Genomic DNA, 21,607 nt, shown 5'->3' on the forward strand with positions numbered 1-21,607 from the left:
CATCCCTACTGCCTCTGATCTGGTGGACTCACTAAACAGAGAACATCCCTGGTCATCCCTACTGCCTCTGATCTGGAGGACTCACTAAACACTAACCCTGTTAACTCTCAGGTTATGTTGTAACTTACCATCCTGTGTACAAGCTCCCAGCAGGTTATGTAGTAACTTACCATCCTGTGTACAAGCTCCCAGCAGGTTATGTAGGTACTTACCATCCTGTGTACAAGCTCCCAGCAGGTTATGTAGTAACTTACCATCCTGTGTACAAGCTCCTAGCAGGTTATGTAGTAACTTACCATCCTGTGTACAAGCTCCCAGCAGGTTATGTAGTAACTTACCATCCTGTGTACAAGCTCCCAGCAGGTTATGTAGGTACTTACCATCCTGTGTACAAGCTCCCAGCAGGTTATGTAGTAACTTACCATCCTGTGTACAAGCTCCCAGCAGGTTATGTAGTAACTTACCATCCTGTGTACAAGCTCCCAGCAGGTTATGTAGTAACTTACCATCCTGTGTACAAGCTCCCAGCAGGTTATGTAGTAACTTACCATCCTGTGTACAAGCTCCCAGCAGGTTATGTTGTAACTTACCATCCTGTGTACAAGCTCCCAGCAGGTTATGTAGTAACTTACCATCCTGTGTACAAGCTCCCAGCAGGTTATGTGGTAACTTACCATCCTGTGTACAAGCTCCCAGCAGGTTATGTAGTAACTTACCATCCTGTGTACAAGCTCCCAGCAGGTTATGTTGTAACTTACCATCCTGTGTACAAGCTCCCAGCAGGTTATGTAGTAACTTACCATCCTGTGTACAAGCTCCCAGCAGGTTATGTAGTAACTTACCATCCTGTGTACAAGCTCCCAGCAGGTTATGTAGTAACTTACCATCCTGTGTACAAGCTCCCAGTAGGTTATGTAGTAACTTACCATCCTGTGTACAAGCTCCCAGCAGGTTATGTAGTAACTTACCATCCTGTGTACAAGCTCCCAGCAGGTTATGTAGTAACTTGCCATCCTGTGTACAAGCTCCCAGTAGGTTATGTAGTAACTTACCATCCTGTGTACAAGCTCCCAGCAGGTTATGTTGTAACTTACCATCCTGTGTACAAGCTCCCAGCAGGTTATGTAGTAACTTACCATCCTGTGTACAAGCTCCCAGCAGGTTATGTAGTAACTTACCATCCTGTGTACAAGCTCCCAGCAGGTTATGTAGTAACTTACCATCCTGTGTACAAGCTCCCAGCAGGTTATGTAGTAACTTACCATCCTGTGTACAAGCTCCCAGCAGGTTATGTTGTAACTTACCATCCTGTGTACAAGCTCCCAGCAGGTTATGTAGTAACTTACCATCCTGTGTACAAGCTCCCAGCAGGTTATGTAGTAACTTACCATCCTGTGTACAAGCTCCCAGCAGGTTATGTAGTAACTTACCATCCTGTGTACAAGCTCCCAGCAGGTTATGTAGTAACTTACCATCCTGTGTACAAGCTCCCAGCAGGTTATGTAGTAACTTACCATCCTGTGTACAAGCTCCCAGCAGGTTATGTAGTAACTTACCATCCTGTGTACAAGCTCCCAGCAGGTTATGTAGTAACTTACCATCCTGTGTACAAGCTCCCAGCAGGTTATGTAGTAACTTACCATCCTGTGTACAAGCTCCCAGCAGGTTGAGGATGTTTTTGTGTTTTCCAATCATCTTCATCATCTCCATCTCTGAGACCAGGTCTGACAGGTCCTTATCTGTGGCGTCGTCTGATGGAGAAAGAGAGGGGACAGATAGACAGAGGGAAAGAGAGGGGACAGATAGACAGAGGGAAAGAGAGGGGACAGATAGACAGAGGGAAAGAGAGGGGACAGATAGACAGAGGGAAAGAGAGGGGACAGACAGACGGAGGGAAAGAGAAGGTGACAGACAGACAGAGGGAGAGACAGACAGATGGATGGAGAGAGGGTACAGACAGATGGATGGAGAGAGAGAGAGGGGGACAGACAGACGGATGGAGAGACAGACAGATGGATGGATGGAGAGAGAGGGGACAGACAGACAGATGGAGAGACAGACAGATGGATGGAGAGAGGGGTACAGACAGACGGATGGAGAGAGAGGGGTACACACAGACGGATGGAGAGAGAGAGAGAGGGGGACAGACAGACAGACAGCGGGAGAGAGAGGGGGACAGACAGACGGATAGAGAGAGAGGGGGACAGACAGACAGAGAGGGGGACAGACAGACGGATGGAGAGAGAGAGAGAGGGGGACAGACAGACAGACAGCGGGAGAGAGAGAGGGTACAGAGATGGATGGAGAGAGAGAGAGGGGGACAGACAGACGGATTGAGAGAGAGAGAGGGGGAGAGACAGACGGATGGAGAGAGAAGAAGACATTTCAATTACAGATCAAGTTATAATTCCCTGAAGAGGAGACAGTCAGAGATAATAAGCCTCTCTATGAGGAAACAGTCAGAGATAATAAGCCTCTCTATGAGGAGACAGTCAGAGATTATAAGCCTCTCTATGAGGAGACAGTCAGAGATAATAAGCCTCTCTATGAGGAGACAGTCAGAGATAATAAGCCTCTCTATGAGGAGACAGTCAGAGATAATAAGCCTCTCTGAGGAGACAGTCAGAGATAATAAGCCTCTCTATGAGGAGACAGACAGTCAGAGATAATATGCCTCTCTATGAGGAGACACAGTCAGAGATAATCTACCTCTTTATGAGGAGCCAGACAGTCAGAGATAATCAGTGGCACCTTTTTGTGGCACCTGACCACACGACTGAACAGTAGTCCAGATGCGACAAAACTGGGGCCTGTAGGACCTGCCTCGTTGATAGTGTTGTTAAGAAGGTAGAGCAGCTCTTTATTATGGACAGACTCCTCCCCATCTTAGCTACTGTTGTATCAATATGTTTTGACCATGACAGTTTACAATCCAGAGTAACTCCAAGCAGTTTAGTCACCTCAACTTGCTCAATTTCCACATGATTTATTACAAGACTTAGTTGAGGTTTAGGGTTTAGTGAATGATTTGTCCCACATGCAATGCTTTTAGTTTTTTAAATATTTAAGACTAACTTATTCCTTGCCATCCATTCTGAAACTAACTGCAGCTCTTTGTTAACCTCTTGGAAATAGGGGGCGCTCTTTTCACTTCTGGATAAAATTGTGCCCAATTTAAACGGCCTCGTACTCTGTCCTAGATCATATGATATGCATATTAGTATTACTATTGAATAGAAAACACTCTGAAGTTTCTAAAAAGGTTTGAATTATATCTGTGAGTAAAACAGAACGCATTTGGCAGGCAAACTTCCAAACAGGAAGTGAAAATTCTGAAATGGGTCTCTGTGAAAGGCATCGCCTATTCAATTGCCTTGTATTATGGATCTGTATGCACTTTATACGCCTTCCACTAGATGCCAACCGGCAGTAGAACGTGGAATGAAGTGTCTAGCCTTCTCTGGGACTGGATGGGAGTCGTTGGAGTGACAGGTCAGCCATATCGGTAGTATTCGGCTACGCACTTCGGTTTGTCATATCGTTGTGTGCAATGCGTTAGGTAGACACGAAGAAATGCTCCGTCTGGGACGTTATTGGATATACTTGTGAAAAACATCCTAAAGATGGATTCTCAACTGAGTTTGACCAGTTTATTCAACTTTTATTATCACGTTTTTGAATTTTTCGTTCATGCGTAAAATCTTCATGGACACGTGAGCTACAACATGCTAGCCAAAGTTGCTAATTCGACAGAAGAAATGGACATTCTTGTAACGGCGGTCCTCCTCCTCTTCAACCGAAAAGGAGGAGTAGTGAGGGAACCAAAATGCAGCGGAGTTTGAAGACATGATTTAATAAAGAAAAAACACGAAAACACGAACTTGACTTAAACTAACAAAACAACAAACGATGTAGACAGACCTGGACGACGGACTCACATAACACGATAACGCACGAACAGGGAAAATAGCCTACACCTAAATTAACAATGAACAAACAAACCAAAACAGTCCCGTATGGTGCGACAAACACTGACACAGGAGACAACCACCCACAACGAACACTGTGAAACAACCTACCTAAATATGACTCTTAATTAGAGGAACGCCAAACACCTGCCTCTAATTAAGAGCCATACCAGGCAACCCATAAACCAACATAGAAACAGAAAACATAGAATGCCCACCCAAACTCACGTCCTGACCAACTAACACATACAACAAACTAACAGAAATAGATCAGGAACGTGACATAACCCCCCCCCCCCATAAGGTGCGAACTCAGGGCGCACCAGCACAAAGTCTAGGGGAGGGTCTGGGTGGGCATCTGACCACGGTGGTGGCTCAGGCTCCGGGCGAGGTCCCCACCCCACCATAGTGAATCCAAGCTTCCATTTCCCCCTATGAATGACCACCCTCATCTTACCCCCACTAAATCCTTTTGGTAACATCGACACCAGGGGCAGCACCGGGACAGAGGGATAGCTCAGGACAGAGGGATAGCTCAGGACAGAGGGATAACTCAGGACAGAGGGATAGCTCAGGATAGTGAGGTAACTCAGGATAGAGAGGTAGCTCAGGATAGAGGGGCAACTCCGGACTGAAAGGCAGCTCCGGACAGAGAGACAGCTCTGGACTGAGGGGCAGTTCTGAATAAATAGCCGCTCTGGGCTGAGGGACAGCTCATGACTGGCTGACGGCTCTGGACGCTCCTGGCTGGCTGACGGCTCTGGACGCTCATGGCTGGCTGACGGCTCTGGACGCTCATGGCTCACTGACGGCCCTGGACGCTCATGGCTGGCTGACGGCTCTGGACGCTCATGGCTGGCTGACGGCTCTGGATGCTCATGGCTGGCTGACGGCTCTGGACGCTCATGGCTCACTGATGGCTCTGGCAGATCCTGTCTGGTTGGCGGCTCTGGCAGATCCTGTCTGATTGGCGGCTCTGGCAGATCCTGACTGACGACTGGCTCTAGCGGCTCCTGACTGACTATCGGCTCTGACGGCTCGGGACAGACGGGCGGCTCTAATGGCTTGGGACAGACGGATGGCTCAGACGGCGCTGGGGAGACGGATGGCTCAGACGGCGCTGGGGAGACGGATGGCTCAGACGGCGCTGGGGAGAAGGATGGCTCAGATGGCGCTGCGGAGACGGATGGCTCAGACTGCTCCTTTCTGGCGGAAGGCTCTGGCTGCTCCTGTCTGGCTGAAGGCTCTGTAGGCTCATGGCAGACGGGCAGCTTTGCAGGCTCATGGCAGACGGGCGGCTTTGAAGGCTCAATACAGACAGGCAGTTCATGCGCCGTTGGGCAGACGGCATACTCTGGCCGGCTGAGACGCACTGTAGGCTTGGTGCGTGGTGCCGGAACTGGAGGCACCTGACTGGGGACACGCACTTCAAGCCTAGTGCGGGGAGCAGGGACAGGGCACACTGACCTCTCGAAGCGCACTATAGGCCTGGTGCGTGGTACCGGACTGAGGGCACGCACCTCAGGACGAGTGCGGGGAGAAACAACAGTGTGCACAGGACTTAGGAGACGCACATGTGGCTTAGTGCGCGGTGCCGGAACTGGAGGCACTGGGCTGGAGACACGCACCATAGGGAGAGTGCGTGGAGGAGGAACAGGGCTCTGAAAACGCACTGGAAGCCTGGTGCGTAGTGTAGGCACTGGTGGTACTGGGCTGGGCGGGGAGGTAGTGCCGGTAATACCGGACCGTGCAGGCGTATTGGCTCCCTTGAGCACCGAGCCTGCCCAACCTTACCTGGTTGAATGCTCCCCGTCGCCCAACCAGTGCGGGGAGGTGGAATAACCTGCACCGGGCTATGTAGGCGAACCGGGGACACCATGCGTAAGGCTGGTGCCATGTAAGCCGGCCCAAGGAGACGTACTGGTGGCAAGATATGTAGAGCCGGCTTCATGACATTTGGCTCAATGCCCAATCTAGCCCTACCAGTGCGGGGAGGTGGAATAACCCGCACTGGGCTATGCACACGTACAGGGGACACCGTGCGCTCTACTGCGTAACACGGTGTCTGCCCGTACTCCCGCTCTCCACGGTAAGCCTGGGAAGTGGGCGCAGGTCTCCTACCTGCCCTCGGCCCACTACCTCTTGGCCCACTACCTCTTAGCCCCCCCCCAAGACATTTTTGGGTGGTACTCACGGGCTTTTCGGGCTTCCGTGCAAGACGCGTCCCCTCATAACTCCGGTTCCCTTCTCCGGTTGCCTCTGCTCTCCTCAGTGCCTCCAGCTGTTCCCATGGGAGGCGATCCCTACCAGCCAGGATCTCCTCCCATGTGTAGCAACCTTTCCCTTCCAATACATCGTCCCAAGTCCATTCCTCCTTCTTTTTCTGTCCCTTACTCTGTTTACACCGCTGCTTGGTTCTGGAGATTTGGTGGGTGGTTCTGTAACGGCGGTCCTCCTCCTCTTCAACCGAAAAGGAGGAGTAGTGAGGGCACCAAAATGCAGCGGAGTTTGAAGACATGATTTAATAAAGAAAAAACACGAAAACACGAACTTGACTTAAACTAACAAAACAACAAACGATGTAGACAGACCTGGACGACGGACTCACATAACACGATAACGCACGAACAGGGAAAATAGCCTACACCTAAATTAACAATGAACAAACAAACCGAAACAGTCCCGTATGGTGCGACAAACACTGACACAGGAGACAACCACCCACAACGAACACTGTGAAACAACCTACCTAAATATGACTCTTAATTAGAGGAACGCCAAACACCTACCTCTAATTAAGAGCCATACCAGGCAACCCATAAACCAACATAGAAACAGAAAACATAGAATGCCCACCCAAACTCACGTCCTGACCAACTAACACATACAACAAACTAACAGAAATAGGTCAGGAACGTGACAATTCTAAAACAAAACAACGATTCATTGTGGAACTAGGATTTCTGGCACTGCATTCTGATGAAAGTTCATCAAAGGTAAGGGAATATTTATGATGTTATTTCGTATTTTTGTGGACTCTTTGGACTCCAACATGGCTGAGCGCTGTCTCAGATTATTGCATGCTGTGTTTTTTACTAAAGTTATTCTTTAAAATCTAACACAGCGGTTGCATTAAAACCAGTGTTCTTTAATTATATGTGCAACATGTATTTTTCAGCAAAGTTTATGATTAGTTTTTCTGTTAGATTACGTGGCTGTCTAAAATTTCTCTGGACATTTTGGTGCCAATTGTGACCATTGGGGTTAGAGATGGTAATTGATATTGGGGTTAGAGATGGTAATTGATGTTGGGGTTAGAGCTGGTAAGTGATATTGGGGTTAGAGCTGGTAAGTGATATTGGGGTTAGAGCTGGTAATTGATAATGGGGTTAGAGCTGGTAATTGATATTGGGGTTAGAGCTGGTAATTGATAATGGGGTTTTAGCTGGTAATTGATGTTGGGGTTAGAGCTGGTAATTGATATTGGGGTTAGAGCTGGTAAGTGATATTGGGGTTAGAGCTGGTAATTGATAATGGGGTTAGAGCTGGTAATTGATATTGGGGTTAGAGCTGGTAATTGATATTGGGGTTAGAGCTGGTAAGTGATATTGGGGTTAGAGCTGGTAAGTGATATTGGGGTTAGAGCTGGTAAGTGATATTGGGGTTAGAGCTGGTAATTGATATTGGGGTTAGAGCTGGTAATTGATATTGGGGTTAGAGTTGGTAATTGATATTGGGGTTAGAGCTGGTAAGTGATATTGGGGTTAGAGCTGGTAATTGATATTGGGGTTAGAGCTGGTAATTGATATTGGGGTTAGAGCTGGTAATTGATATTGGGGTTAGAGCTGGTAAGTGATATTGGGGTTAGAGCTGGTAATTGATATTGGGGTTAGAGCTGGTAAGTGATATTGGGGTTAGAGCTGGTAAGTGATATTGGGGTTAGAGCTGGTAAGTGATGTTGGGGTTAGAGCTGGTAATTGATATTGGGGTTAGAGCTGGTAATTGATGTTGGGTTTAGAGCTGGTAATTGATGTTGGGGTTAGAGCTGGTAATTGATATTGGGGTTAGAGCTGGTAATTGATATTGGGGTTAGAGCTGGTAATTGATATTGGGGTTAGAGCTGGTAATTGATGTTGGGGTTAGAGCTGGTAATTGATATTGGGGTTAGAGCTGGTAATTGATATTGGGGTTAGAGCTGGTAATTGATAATGGGGTTAGAGCTGGTAATTGATATTGGGGTTAGAGCTGGTAATTGATGTTGGGGTTTTAGCTGGTAATTGATATTGGGGTTAGAGCTGGTAATTGATATTGGGGTTAGAGCTGGTAATTGATATTGGGGTTAGAGCTGGTAATTGATATTGGGGTTAGAGCTGGTAATTGATATTGGGGTTAGAGCTGGTAATTGATATTGGGGTTAGAAATGGTAATTGATAATGGGGTTAGAGCTGGTAAGTGATATTGGGGTTAGAGCTGGTAAGTGATATTGGGGTTAGAGCTGGTAATTGATAATGGGGTTAGAGCGGGTAATTGATATTGGGGTTAGAGCTGGTAATTGATAATGGGGTTTTAGCTGGTAATTGACGTTGGGGTTAGAGCTGGTAATTGACATTGGGGTTAGAGCTCGTAATTGATATTGGGGTTAGAGCAGGTAAGTGATATTGGGGTTAGAGCTGGTAATTGATAATGGGGTTAGAGCTGGTAATTGATATTGGGGTTAGAGCTGGTAATTGATATTGGGGTTAGAGCTGGTAAGTGATATTGGGGTTAGAGCTGGTAAGTGATATTGGGGTTAGAGCTGGTAATTGATATTGGGGTTAGAGCTGGTAAGTGATATTGGGGTTAGAGCTGGTAAGTGATATTGGGGTTAGAGCTGGTAAGTGATGTTGGGGTTTTAGCTGGTAATTGATATTGGGGTTAGAGCTGGTAATTGATATTGGGGTTAGAGCTGGTAATTGATATTGGGGTTAGAGCTGGTAATTGATATTGGGGTTAGAGCTGGTAATTGATATTGGGGTTAGAGCTGGTAATTGATATTGGGGTTAGAAATGGTAATTGATAATGGGGTTAGAGCTGGTAAGTGATATTGGGGTTAGAGCTGGTAAGTGATATTGGGGTTAGAGCTGGTAATTGATAATGGGGTTAGAGCGGGTAATTGATATTGGGGTTAGAGCTGGTAATTGATAATGGGGTTTTAGCTGGTAATTGATGTTGGGGTTAGAGCTGGTAATTGACATTGGGGTTAGAGCTCGTAATTGATATTGGGGTTAGAGCAGGTAAGTGATATTGGGGTTAGAGCTGGTAATTGATAATGGGGTTAGAGCTGGTAATTGATATTGGGGTTAGAGCTGGTAATTGATATTGGGGTTAGAGCTGGTAAGTGATATTGGGGTTAGAGCTGGTAAGTGATATTGGGGTTAGAGCTGGTAATTGATATTGGGGTTAGAGCTGGTAAGTGATATTGGGGTTAGAGCTGGTAAGTGATATTGGGGTTAGAGCTGGTAAGTGATATTGGGGTTAGAGCTGGTAATTGATATTGGGGTTAGAGCTGGTAATTGATATTGGGGTTAGAGCTGGTAATTGATATTGGGGTTAGAGCTGGTAAGTGATATTGGGGTTAGAGCTGGTAATTGATATTGGGGTTAGAGCTGGTAATTGATATTGGGGTTAGAGCTGGTAATTGATATTGGGGTTAGAGCTGGTAAGTGATATTGGGGTTAGAGCTGGTAATTGATATTGGGGTTAGAGCTGGTAAGTGATATTGGGGTTAGAGCTGGTAAGTGATATTGGGGTTAGAGCTGGTAAGTGATATTGGGGTTAGAGCTGGTAAGTGATATTGGGGTTAGAGCTGGTAATTGATGTTAGGGTTAGAGCTGGTAATTGATATTGGGGTTAGAGGTGGTAATTGATAATGGGGTTAGAGCTGGTAATTGATAATGGGGTTAGAGCTCGTAATTGATGTTGGGGTTAGAGCTGGTAATTGATATTGGGGTTAGAGCTGGTAATTGATAATGGGGTTAGAGCTGGTAATTGATATTGGGGTTAGAGCTGGTAATTGATATTGGGGTTAGAGCTGGTAAGTGATATTGGGGTTAGAGCTGGTAATTGATATTGGGGTTAGAGCTGGTAAGTGATATTGGGGTTAGAGCTGGTAATTGATAATGGGGTTAGAGCTGGTAAGTGATATTGGGGTTAGAGCTGATAATTGATAATGGGGTTAGAGCTGGTAAGTGATAATGGGGTTAGAGCTGGTAATTGATAATGGGGTTAGAGCTGGTAATTGATATTGGGGTTAGAGCTGGTAATTGATAATGGGGTTAGAGCTGGCAAGTGATATTGGGGTTAGAGCTGGTAATTGATAATGGGGTTAGAGCTGGTAATTGATATTGGGGTTAGAGCTGGTAATTGATAATGGGGTTAGAGCTGGTAATTGATATTGGGGTTAGAGGTGGTAATTGATAATGGGGTTAGAGCTGGTAAGTGATAATGGGGTTAGAGCTGGTAATTGATATTGGGGTTAGAGCTGGTAATTGATATTGGGGTTAGAGCTGGTAATTGATAATGGGGTTAGAGCTGGTAATTGATAATGGGGTTAGAGCTGGTAATTGATATTGGGGTTAGAGCTGGTAATTGATAATAGGGTTAGAGCTGGTAATTGATAATGGGGTTAGAGCTGGTAAGTGATAATGGGGTTAGAGCTGGTAATTGATATTGGGGTTAGAGCTGGTAATTGATATTGGGGTTAGAGCTGGTAAGTGATAATGGGGTTAGAGCTGGTATTTGATATTGGGGTTAGAGCTGGTAATTGATGTTGGGGTTAGAGCTGGTAATTGATATTGGGGTTAGAGCTGGTAATTGATATTGGGGTTAGAGCTGGTAATTGATATTGGGGTTAGAGCTGGTAATTGATATTGGGGTTAGAGCTGGTAAGTGATATTGGGGTTAGAGCTGGTAATTGATATTGGGGTTAGAGCTGGTAAGTGATATTGGGGTTAGAGCTGGTAAGTGATATTGGGGTTAGAGCTGGTAAGTGATGTTGGGGTTAGAGCTGGTAATTGATATTGGGGTTAGAGCTGGTAATTGATGTTGGGTTTAGAGCTAGTAATTGATGTTGGGGTTAGAGCTGGTAATTGATATTGGGGTTAGAGCTGGTAATTGATATTGGGGTTAGAGCTGGTAATTGATATTGGGGTTAGAGCTGGTAATTGATGTTGGGGTTAGAGCTGGTAATTGATATTGGGGTTAGAGCTGGTAATTGATATTGGGGTTAGAGCTGGTAATTGATAATGGGGTTAGAGCTGGTAATTGATATTGGGGTTAGAGCTGGTAATTGATGTTGGGGTTTTAGCTGGTAATTGATATTGGGGTTAGAGCTGGTAATTGATATTGGGGTTAGAGCTGGTAATTGATATTGGGGTTAGAGCTGGTAATTGATATTGGGGTTAGAGCTGGTAATTGATATTGGGGTTAGAGCTGGTAATTGATATTGGGGTTAGAAATGGTAATTGATAATGGGGTTAGAGCTGGTAATTGATATTGGGGTTAGAGCTGGTAAGTGATATTGGGGTTAGAGCTGGTAAGTGATATTGGGGTTAGAGCTGGTAATTGATAATGGGGTTAGAGCTGGTAATTGATATTGGGGTTAGAGCTGGTAATTGATAATGGGGTTTTAGCTGGTAATTGATGTTGGGGTTAGAGCTGGTAATTGACACTGGGGTTAGAGCTCGTAATTGATATTGGGGTTAGAGCAGGTAAGTGATATTGGGGTTAGAGCTGGTAATTGATAATGGGGTTAGAGCTGGTAATTGATATTGGGGTTAGAGCTGGTAATTGATATTGGGGTTAGAGCTGGTAAGTGATATTGGGGTTAGAGCTGGTAAGTGATATTGGGGTTAGAGCTGGTAATTGATATTGGGGTTAGAGCTGGTAAGTGATATTGGGGTTAGAGCTGGTAAGTGATATTGGGGTTAGAGCTGGTAAGTGATATTGGGGTTAGAGCTGGTAATTGATATTGGGGTTAGAGCTGGTAATTGATATTGGGGTTAGAGCTGGTAATTGATATTGGGGTTAGAGCTGGTAAGTGATATTGGGGTTAGAGCTGGTAATTGATATTGGGGTTAGAGCTGGTAATTGATATTGGGGTTAGAGCTGGTAAGTGATATTGGGGTTAGAGCTGGTAATTGATATTGGGGTTAGAGCTGGTAATTGATATTGGGGTTAGAGCTGGTAAGTGATATTGGGGTTAGAGCTGGTAAGTGATATTGGGGTTAGAGCTGGTAAGTGATATTGGGGTTAGAGCTGGTAAGTGATATTGGGGTTAGAGCTGGTAATTGATATTGGGGTTAGAGCTGGTAATTGATATTGGGGTTAGAGCTGGTAAGTGATATTGGGGTTAGAGCTGGTAATTGATATTGGGGTTAGAGCTGGTAAGTGATATTGGGGTTAGAGCTGGTAATTGATAATGGGGTTAGAGCTGGTAAGTGATATTGGGGTTAGAGCTGATAATTGATAATGGGGTTAGAGCTGGTAAGTGATAATGGGGTTAGAGCTGGTAATTGATAATGGGGTTAGAGCTGGTAATTGATATTGGGGTTAGAGCTGGTAATTGATAATGGGGTTAGAGCTGGCAAGTGATATTGGGGTTAGAGCTGGTAATTGATAATGGGGTTAGAGCTGGGAATTGATATTGGGGTTAGAGCTGGTAATTGATAATGGGGTTAGAGCTGGTAATTGATATTGGGGTTAGAGGTGGTAATTGATAATGGGGTTAGAGCTGGTAAGTGATAATGGGGTTAGAGCTGGTAATTGATATTGGGGTTAGAGCTGGTAATTGATATTGGGGTTAGAGCTGGTAATTGATAATGGGGTTAGAGCTGGTAATTGATAATGGGGTTAGAGCTGGTAATTGATATTGGGGTTAGAGCTGGTAATTGATATTGGGGTTAGAGCTGGTAATTGATAATGGGGTTAGAGCTGGTAAGTGATAATGGGGTTAGAGCTGGTAATTGATATTGGGGTTAGAGCTGGTAATTGATATTGGGGTTAGAGCTGGTAAGTGATAATGGGGTTAGAGCTGGTATTTGATATTGGGGTTAGAGCTGGTAATTGATGTTGGGGTTAGAGCTGGTAATTGATATTGGGGTTAGAGCTGGTAAGTGATAATGGGGTTAGAGCTGGTAAGCGATATTGGGGTTAGAGCTGGTAATTGATAATGGGGTTAGAGCTGGTAAGTGATATTGGGGTTAGAGCTGGTAATTGATAATGGGGTTAGAGCTGGTAAGTGATAATGGGGTTAGAGCTGGTAATTGATAATGGGGTTAGAGCTGGTAATTGATATTGGGGTTAGAGCTGGTAATTGATAATGGGGTTAGAGCTGGTAAGTGATATTGGGGTTAGAGCTGGTAATTGATAATGGGGTTAGAGCTGGTAATTGATATTGGGGTTAGAGCTGGTAAGTGATATTGGGGTTAGAGCTGGTAAGTGATATTGGGGTTAGAGCTGGTAATTGATATTGGGGTTAGAGCTGGTAAGTGATATTGGGGTTAGAGCTGGTAAGTGTTATTGGGGTTAGAGCTGGTAAGTGATATTGGGGTTAGAGCTGGTAAGTGATATTGGGGTTAGAGCTGGTAATTGATAATGGGGTTAGAGCTGGTAATTGATAATGGGGTTAGAGCTCGTAATTGATGTTGGTTAGAGCTGGTAATTGATATTGGGGTTAGAGCTGGTAATTGATATTGGGGTTAGAGCTGGTAATTGATATTGGGGTTAGAGCTGGTAAGTGATATTGGGGTTAGAGCTGGTAAGTGATAATGGGGTTAGAGCTGGTAAGTGATATTGGGGTTAGAGCTGGTAATTGATAATGGGGTTAGAGCTGGTAAGTGATATTGGGGTTAGAGCTGGTAATTGATAATGGGGTTAGAGCTGGTAAGTGATAATGGGGTTAGAGCTGGTAATTGATAATGGGGTTAGAGCTGGTAATTGATATTGGGGTTAGAGCTGGTAATTGATAATGGGGTTAGAGCTGGCAAGTGATATTGGGGTTAGAGCTGGTAATTGATAATGGGGTTAGAGCTGGTAATTGATATTGGGGTTAGAGCTGGTAATTGATAATGGGGTTAGAGCTGGTAATTGATATTGGGGTTAGAGGTGGTAATTGATAATGGGGTTAGAGCTGGTAAGTGATAATGGGGTTAGAGCTGGTAATTGATATTGGGGTTAGAGCTGGTAATTGATATTGGGGTTAGAGCTGGTAATTGATAATGGGGTTAGAGCTGGTAATTGATAATGGGGTTAGAGCTGGTAATTGATATTGGGGTTAGAGCTGGTAATTGATAATAGGGTTAGAGCTGGTAATTGATAATGGGGTTAGAGCTGGTAAGTGATAATGGGGTTAGAGCTGGTAATTGATATTGGGGTTAGAGCTGGTAATTGATATTGGGGTTAGAGCTGGTAAGTGATAATGGGGTTAGAGCTGGTATTTGATATTGGGGTTAGAGCTGGTAATTGATGTTGGGGTTAGAGCTGGTAATTGATATTGGGGTTAGAGCTGGTAAGTGATATTGGGGTTAGAGCTGGTAAGTGATATTGGGGTTAGAGCTGGTAATTGATAATGGGGTTAGAGCTGGTAAGTGATATTGGGGTTAGAGCTGGTAATTGATAATGGGGTTAGAGCTGATAAGTGATAATGGGGTTAGAGCTGGTAATTGATAATGGGGTTAGAGCTGGTAATTGATATTGGGGTTAGAGCTGGTAAGTGATATTGGGGTTAGAGCTGGTAATTGATATTGGGGTTAGAGCTGGTAATTGATAATGGGGTTAGAGCTGGTAAGTGATAATGGGGTTAGAGCTGGTAATTGATAATGGGGTTAGAGCTGGTAATTGATATTGGGGTTAGAGCTGGTAATTGATAATGGGGTTAGAGCTGGCAAGTGATATTGGGGTTAGAGCTGGTAATTGAAAATGGGGTTAGAGCTGGTAATTGATATTGGGGTTAGAGCTGGTAATTGATAATGGGGTTAGAGCTGGTAATTGATATTGGGGTTAGAGGTGGTAATTGATAATGGGGTTAGAGCTGGTAAGTGATAATGGGGTTAGAGCTGGTAATTGATATTGGGGTTAGAGCTGGTAATTGATATTGGGGTTAGAGCTGGTAATTGATATTGGGGTTAGAGCTGGTAATTGATAATGGGGTTAGAGCTGGTAATTGATAATGGGGTTAGAGCTGGTAATTGATATTGGGGTTAGAGCTGGTAATTGATAATAGGGTTAGAGCTGGTAATTGATAATGGGGTTAGAGCTGGTAAGTGATAATGGGGTTAGAGCTGGTAATTGATATTGGGGTTAGAGCTGGTAATTGATATTGGGGTTAGAGCTGGTAAGTGATAATGGGGTTAGAGCTGGTATTTGATATTGGGGTTAGAGCTGGTAATTGATGTTGGGGTTAGAGCTGGTAATTGATATTGGGGTTAGAGCTGGTAAGTGATAATGGGGTTAGAGCTGGTAAGTGATATTGGGGTTAGAGCTGGTAATTGATAATGGGGTTAGAGCTGGTAAGTGATATTGGGGTTAGAGCTGGTAATTGATAATGGGGTTAGAGCTGGTAAGTGATAATGGGGTTAGAGCTGGTAATTGATAATGGGGTTAGAGCTGGTAATTGATATTGGGGTTAGAGCTGGTAATTGATAATGGGGTTAGAGCTGGTAAGTGATATTGGGGTTAGAGCTGGTAATTGATAATGGGGTTAGAGCTGGTAATTGATATTGGGGTTAGAGCTGGAAAGTGATATTGGGGTTAGAGCTGGTAAGTGATATTGGGGTTAGAGCTGGTAATTGATATTGGGGTTAGAGCTGGTAAGTGATATTGGGGTTAGAGCTGGTAAGTGTTATTGGGGTTAGAGCTGGTAAGTGATATTGGGGTTAGAGCTGGTAAGTGATATTGGGGTTAGAGCTGGTAAGTGATATTGGGGTTAGAGCTGGTAATTGATATTGGGGTTAGAGCTGGTAATTGATATTGGGGTTAGAGCTGGTAATTGATATTGGGGTTAGAGCTGGTAATTGATATTGGGGTTAGAGCTGGTAATTGATATTGGGGTTAGAGCTGGTAAGTGATATTGGGGTTAGAGCTGGTAAGTGATATTGGGGTTAGAGCTGGTAAGTGATATTGGGGTTAGAGCTGGTAATTGATATTGGGGTTAGAGCTGGTAAGTGATATTGGGGTTAGAGCTGGTAATTGATGTTAGGGTTAGAGCTGGTAATTGATATTGGGGTTAGAGCTGGTAATTGATAATGGGGTTAGAGCTGGTAATTGATAATGGGGTTAGAGCTCGTAATTGATGTTGGTTAGAGCTGGTAATTGATATTGGGGTTAGAGCTGGTAATTGATATTGGGGTTAGAGCTGGTAATTGATATTGGGGTTAGAGCTGGTAAGTGATATTGGGGTTAGAGCTGGTAAGTGATAATGGGGTTAGAGCTGGTAAGTGATATTGGGGTTAGAGCTGGTAATTGATAATGGGGTTAGAGCTGGTAAGTGATATTGGGGTTAGAGCTGGTAATTGATAATGGGGTTAGAGCTGGTAAGTGATAATGGGGTTAGAGCTGGTAATTGATAATGGGGTTAGAGCTGGTAATTGATATTGGGGTTAGAGCTGGTAATTGATAATGGGGTTAGAGCTGGTAAGTGATATTGGGGTTAGAGCTGGTAATTGATAATGGGGTTAGAGCTGGTATTTGATATTTTGGTTAGAGCTGGTAATTGATAATGGGGTTAGAGCTGGTAATTGATAATGGGGTTAGAGCTGGTAATTGATATTGGGGTTAGAGCTGGTAATTGATAATGGGGTTAGAGCTGGTAAGTGATAATGGGGTTAGAGCTGGTAATTGATAATGGGGTTAGAGCTGGTAAGTGATATTGGGGTTAGAGCTGGTAATTGATATTGGGGATAGAGCTGGTAATTGATATTGGGGTTAGAGCTGGTAATTGATAATGGGGTTAGAGCTGGTAATTGATAATAGGGTTAGAGCTGGTAATTGATAATAGGGTTAGAGCTGGTAATTGATAATGGGGTTAGAGCTGGTAAGTGATAATGGGGTTAGAGCTGGTAATTGATATTGGGGTTAGAGCTGGTAATTGATATTGGGGTTAGAGCTGGTAAGTGATAATGGGGTTAGAGCTGGTATTTGATATTGGGGTTAGAGCTGGTAATTGATGTTGGGGTTAGAGCTGGTAATTGATATTGGGGTTAGAGCTGGTAAGTGATAATGGGGTTAGAGCTGGTAAGTGATATTGGGGTTAGAGCTGGTAATTGATAATGGGGTTAGAGCTGGTAAGTGATATTGGGGTTAGAGCTGGTAAGTGATAATGGGGTTAGAGCTGGTAATTGATAATGGGGTTAGAGCTGGTAATTGATATTGGGGTTAGAGCTGGTAATTGATAATGGGGTTAGAGCTGGTAAGTGATATTGGGGTTAGAGCTGGTAATTGATAATGGGGTTAGAGCTGGTAATTGATATTGGGGTTAGAGCTGGTAATTGATAATGGGGTTAGAGCTGGTAATTGATATTGGGGTTAGAGCTGGTAATTGAAATTGGGGTTAGAGCTGGTAATTGATATTGGGGTTAGAGCTGGTAATTGATATTGGGGTTAGAGCTGGTAATTGATATTGGGGTTAGAGCTGGTAATTGATAATGGGGTTAGAGCTGGTAATTGATATTGGGGTTAGAGCTGGTAAATGATAATAGGGTTAGAGCTGGTAATTGATAATGGGGTTAGAGCTGGTAAGTGATAATGGGGTTAGAGCTGGTAATTGATATTGGGGTTAGAGCTGGTAATTGATATTGGGGTTAGAGCTGGTAAGTGATAATGGGGTTAGAGCTGGTAATTGATATTGGGGTTAGAGCTGGTAATTGATGTTGGGGTTAGAGCTGGTAATTGATATTGGGGTTAGAGCTGGTAATTGATATTGGGGTTAGAGCTGGTAATTGATGTTGGGGTTAGAGCTGGTAATTGATATTGGGGTTAGAGCTGGTAATTGATATTGGGGTTAGCGCTGGTAATTGATATTGGGGTTAGAGCTGGTAAGTGATATTGGGGTTAGAGCTGGTAATTGATATTGGGGTTAGAGCTGGTAATTGATATTGGGGTTAGAGCTGGTAAGTGATATTGGGGTTAGAGCTGGTAATTGATATTGGGGTTAGAGCTGTTAAGTGATATTTGGGTTAGAGCTGGTAAGTGATACTGGGGTTAGAGCTGGTAATTGATATTGGGGTTAGAGCTGGTAAGTGATATTGGGGTTAGAGCTGGTAATTGATGTTAGGGTTAGAGCTGGTAATTGATATTGGGGTTAGAGCTGGTAATTGATAATGGGGTTAGAGCTGGTAAGTGATAATGGGGTTAGAGCTGGTAATTGATATTGGGGTTAGAGCTGGTAATTGATATTGGGGTTAGAGCTGGTAAGTGATAATGGGGTTAGAGCTGGTAATTGATATTGGGGTTAGAGCTGGTAATTGATGTTGGGGTTAGAGCTGGTAATTGATATTGGGGTTAGAGCTGGTAATTGATGTTGGGGTTAGAGCTGGTAATTGATATTGGGGTTAGAGCTGGTAATTGATATTGGGGTTAGCGCTGGTAATTGATATTGGGGTCAGAGCTGGTAAGTGATATTGGGGTTAGAGCTGGTAATTGATATTGGGGTTAGAGCTGGTAATTGATATTGGGGTTAGAGCTGGTAAGTGATATTGGGGTTAGAGCTGGTAATTGATATTGGGGTTAGAGCTGTTAAGTGATATTTGGGTTAGAGCTGGTAAGTGATACTGGGGTTAGAGCTGGTAATTGATATTGGGGTTAGAGCTGGTAAGTGATATTGGGGTTAGAGCTGGTAATTGATGTTAGGGTTAGAGCTGGTAATTGATATTGGGGTTAGAGCTGGTAATTGATAATGGGGTTAGAGCTGGTAAGTGATAATGGGGTTAGAGCTGGTAATTGATATTGGGGTTAGAGCTGGTAAGTTATATTGGGGTTAGAGCTGGTAATTGATATTGGGGTTAGAGCTGGTAATTGATATTGGGGTTAGAGCTGGTAAGTGATATTGGGGTTAGAGCTGGTAATTGATATTGGGGTTAGAGCTGTTAAGTGATATTTGGGTTAGAGCTGGTAAGTGATACTGGGGTTAGAGCTGGTAATTGATATTGGGGTTAGAGCTGGTAAGTGATATTGGGGTTAGAGCTGGTAATTGATGTTAGGGTTAGAGCTGGTAATTGATATTGGGGTTAGAGCTGGTAATTGATATTGGGGTTAGAGCTGGTAAGTGATATTGGGCTTAGAGCTGGTAATTGATAATGGGGTTAGAGCTGGTAAGTGATAATGGGGTTAGAGCTGGTAAGTGATAATGGGGTTAGAGCTGGTAAGTGATATTGGGGTTAGAGCTGGTTATTGATAATGGGGTTAGAGCTGGTAATTGATGTTGGGGTTAGAGCTGGTAAGTGATAATGGGGTTAGAGCTGGTAAGTGATAATGGGGTTAGAGCTGGTAAGTGATAATGGGGTTAGAGCTGGTAATTGATAATGGGGTTAGAGCTGGTAATTGATATTGGGGATGGAGCTGGTAATTGATAATGGGGTTAGAGCTGGTAATTGATATTGGGGTTAGAGCTGGTAATTGATAATGGGGTTAGAGCTGGTAATTGATAATGGGGTTAGAGCTGGTAATTGATATTGGGGTTAGAGCTGGTAATTGATAATGGGGTTAGAGCTGGTAATTGATATTGGGGTTAGAGCTGGTAATTGATATTGGGGTTAGAGCTGGTAATTGATAATGGGGTTAGAGCTGGTAATTGATAATGGGGTTAGAGCTGGTAAGTGATATTGGGGTTAGAGCTGGTAATTGATAATGGGGTTAGAGCTGGTAATTGATATTGGGGTTAGAGCTGGTAATTGATAATGGGGTTAGAGCTGGTAATTGATATTGGGGTTAGAGCTGGTAATTGATAATGGGGTTAGAGGTGGTAATTGATAATGGGGTTAGAGCTGGTAATTGATAATGGGGTTAGAGCTGGTAATTGATATTGGGGTTAGAGCTGGTAAGTGATAATGGGGTTAGAGCTGGTAAGTGATAATGGGGTTAGAGCTGGTAATTGATATTGGGGTTAGAGCTGGTAATTGATATTGGGGTTAGAGCTGGTAATTGATAATGGGGTTAGAGCTGGTAATTGATAATGGGGTTAGAATGGTAATTGATAATGGGGTTAGAGCTGGTAATTGATATTGGGGTTAGAGCTGGTAAGTGATAATGGGGTTAGAGCTGGTAAGTGATAATGGGGTTAGAGCTGGTAATTGATAATGGGGTTAGAGCTGGTAATTGATAATGGGGTTAGAGCTGGTAATTGATAATGGGGTTAGAGCTGGTAATTGATATTGGGGTTAGAGATGGTAAGTGATAATGGGGTTAGAGCTGGTAAGTGATAATGGGGTTAGAGCTGGTAAGTGATAATGGGGTTAGAGCTGGTAAGTGATAATGGGGTTAGAGCTGGTAAGTGATAATGGGGTTAGAGCTGGTAATTGATAATGGGGTTAGAGCTGGTAAGTGATAATGGGGTTAGAGCTGGTAATTGATAATGGGGTTAGAGCTGGTAAGTCACTGTACTTGAAACTGAAAGAACAACCTTTGAGCATCTTCACAGCGACGTCGAGGGGTTTGTTGGGTTTCTCCTTGTCGATCCCCACGGCCTCCGCCATTACCACCTGACCGAAGCAGCCTTCTCCCAGAGGTTTACCCAGCGTTAGCCTGAAACACAACCACAACCACAACCAGTTAGTCTGAAACACAACCACAACTAGTTAGGCTGAAACACAACCACAACTAGTTAGGCTGAAACACAACCACAACTAGTTAGCCTGAAACACAACCACAACCACAACCAGTTAGGCTGAAACACAACCACAACCAGTTAGCCTGAAACACAACCACAACTAGTTAGTCTGAAACACAACCACAACTAGTTAGGCTGAAACACAACCACAACCAGTTAAACTGAAACACAACCACAACTAGTTAGTCTGAAACACAACCACAACTAGTTAGTCTGAAACACAACCACAACTAGTTAGTCTGAAACACAACCACAACTAGTTAGTCTGAAACACAACCACAACTAGTTAGTCTGAAACACAACCACAACTAGTTAGCCTGAAACACAACCACAACTAGTTAGTCTGAAACACAACCACAACCAGTTAACCTGAAACACAACCACAACTAGTTAGCCTGAAACACAAGCACAACTAGTTAGCCTGAAACACAACCACAACTAGTTAGTCTGAAACACAACCACAACCAGTTAACCTGAAACACAACCACAACTAGTTAGTCTGAAACACAACCACAACTAGTTAGTCTGAAACACAACCACAACTAGTTAGCCTGAAACACAACCACAACTAGTTAGCCTGAAACACAACCACAACTAGTTAGCCTGAAACACAACCACAACCACAACTAGTTAGTCTGAAACACAACCACAACTAGTTAGTCTGAAACACAACCACAACTAGTTAGTCTGAAACACAACCACAACTAGTTAGTCTGAAACACAACCACAACTAGTTAGTCTGAAACACAACCACAACTAGTTAGCCTGAAACACAACCACA

General features: G+C 44.0%; 1 protein-coding gene across 5 annotated transcripts in view; it reads right to left on the reverse strand.

Moving 5' to 3' along the window:
* Positions 1 to 21,607, reverse strand: part of LOC129813324 (fibroblast growth factor receptor 3) — a 211,854-nt gene that overhangs the window by 58,832 nt on the left and 131,415 nt on the right. For all 5 annotated transcript variants that reach the window (XM_055865682.1, XM_055865681.1, XM_055865680.1 and 2 more), the window contains 2 exons: positions 20,620 to 20,741; positions 1,641 to 1,751 (listed from right to left, as the gene is read on the reverse strand). In XM_055865682.1, coding sequence (XP_055721657.1) covers positions 1,641 to 1,751; positions 20,620 to 20,741 — 233 coding nt within the window. The remainder of the gene's footprint in view (positions 1 to 1,640; positions 1,752 to 20,619; positions 20,742 to 21,607) is intronic.

The sequence above is a fragment of the Salvelinus fontinalis genome, chromosome 16 (assembly GCF_029448725.1).
Source record: "Salvelinus fontinalis isolate EN_2023a chromosome 16, ASM2944872v1, whole genome shotgun sequence".
Classification (NCBI taxonomy): Eukaryota; Metazoa; Chordata; class Actinopteri; order Salmoniformes; family Salmonidae; genus Salvelinus; species Salvelinus fontinalis.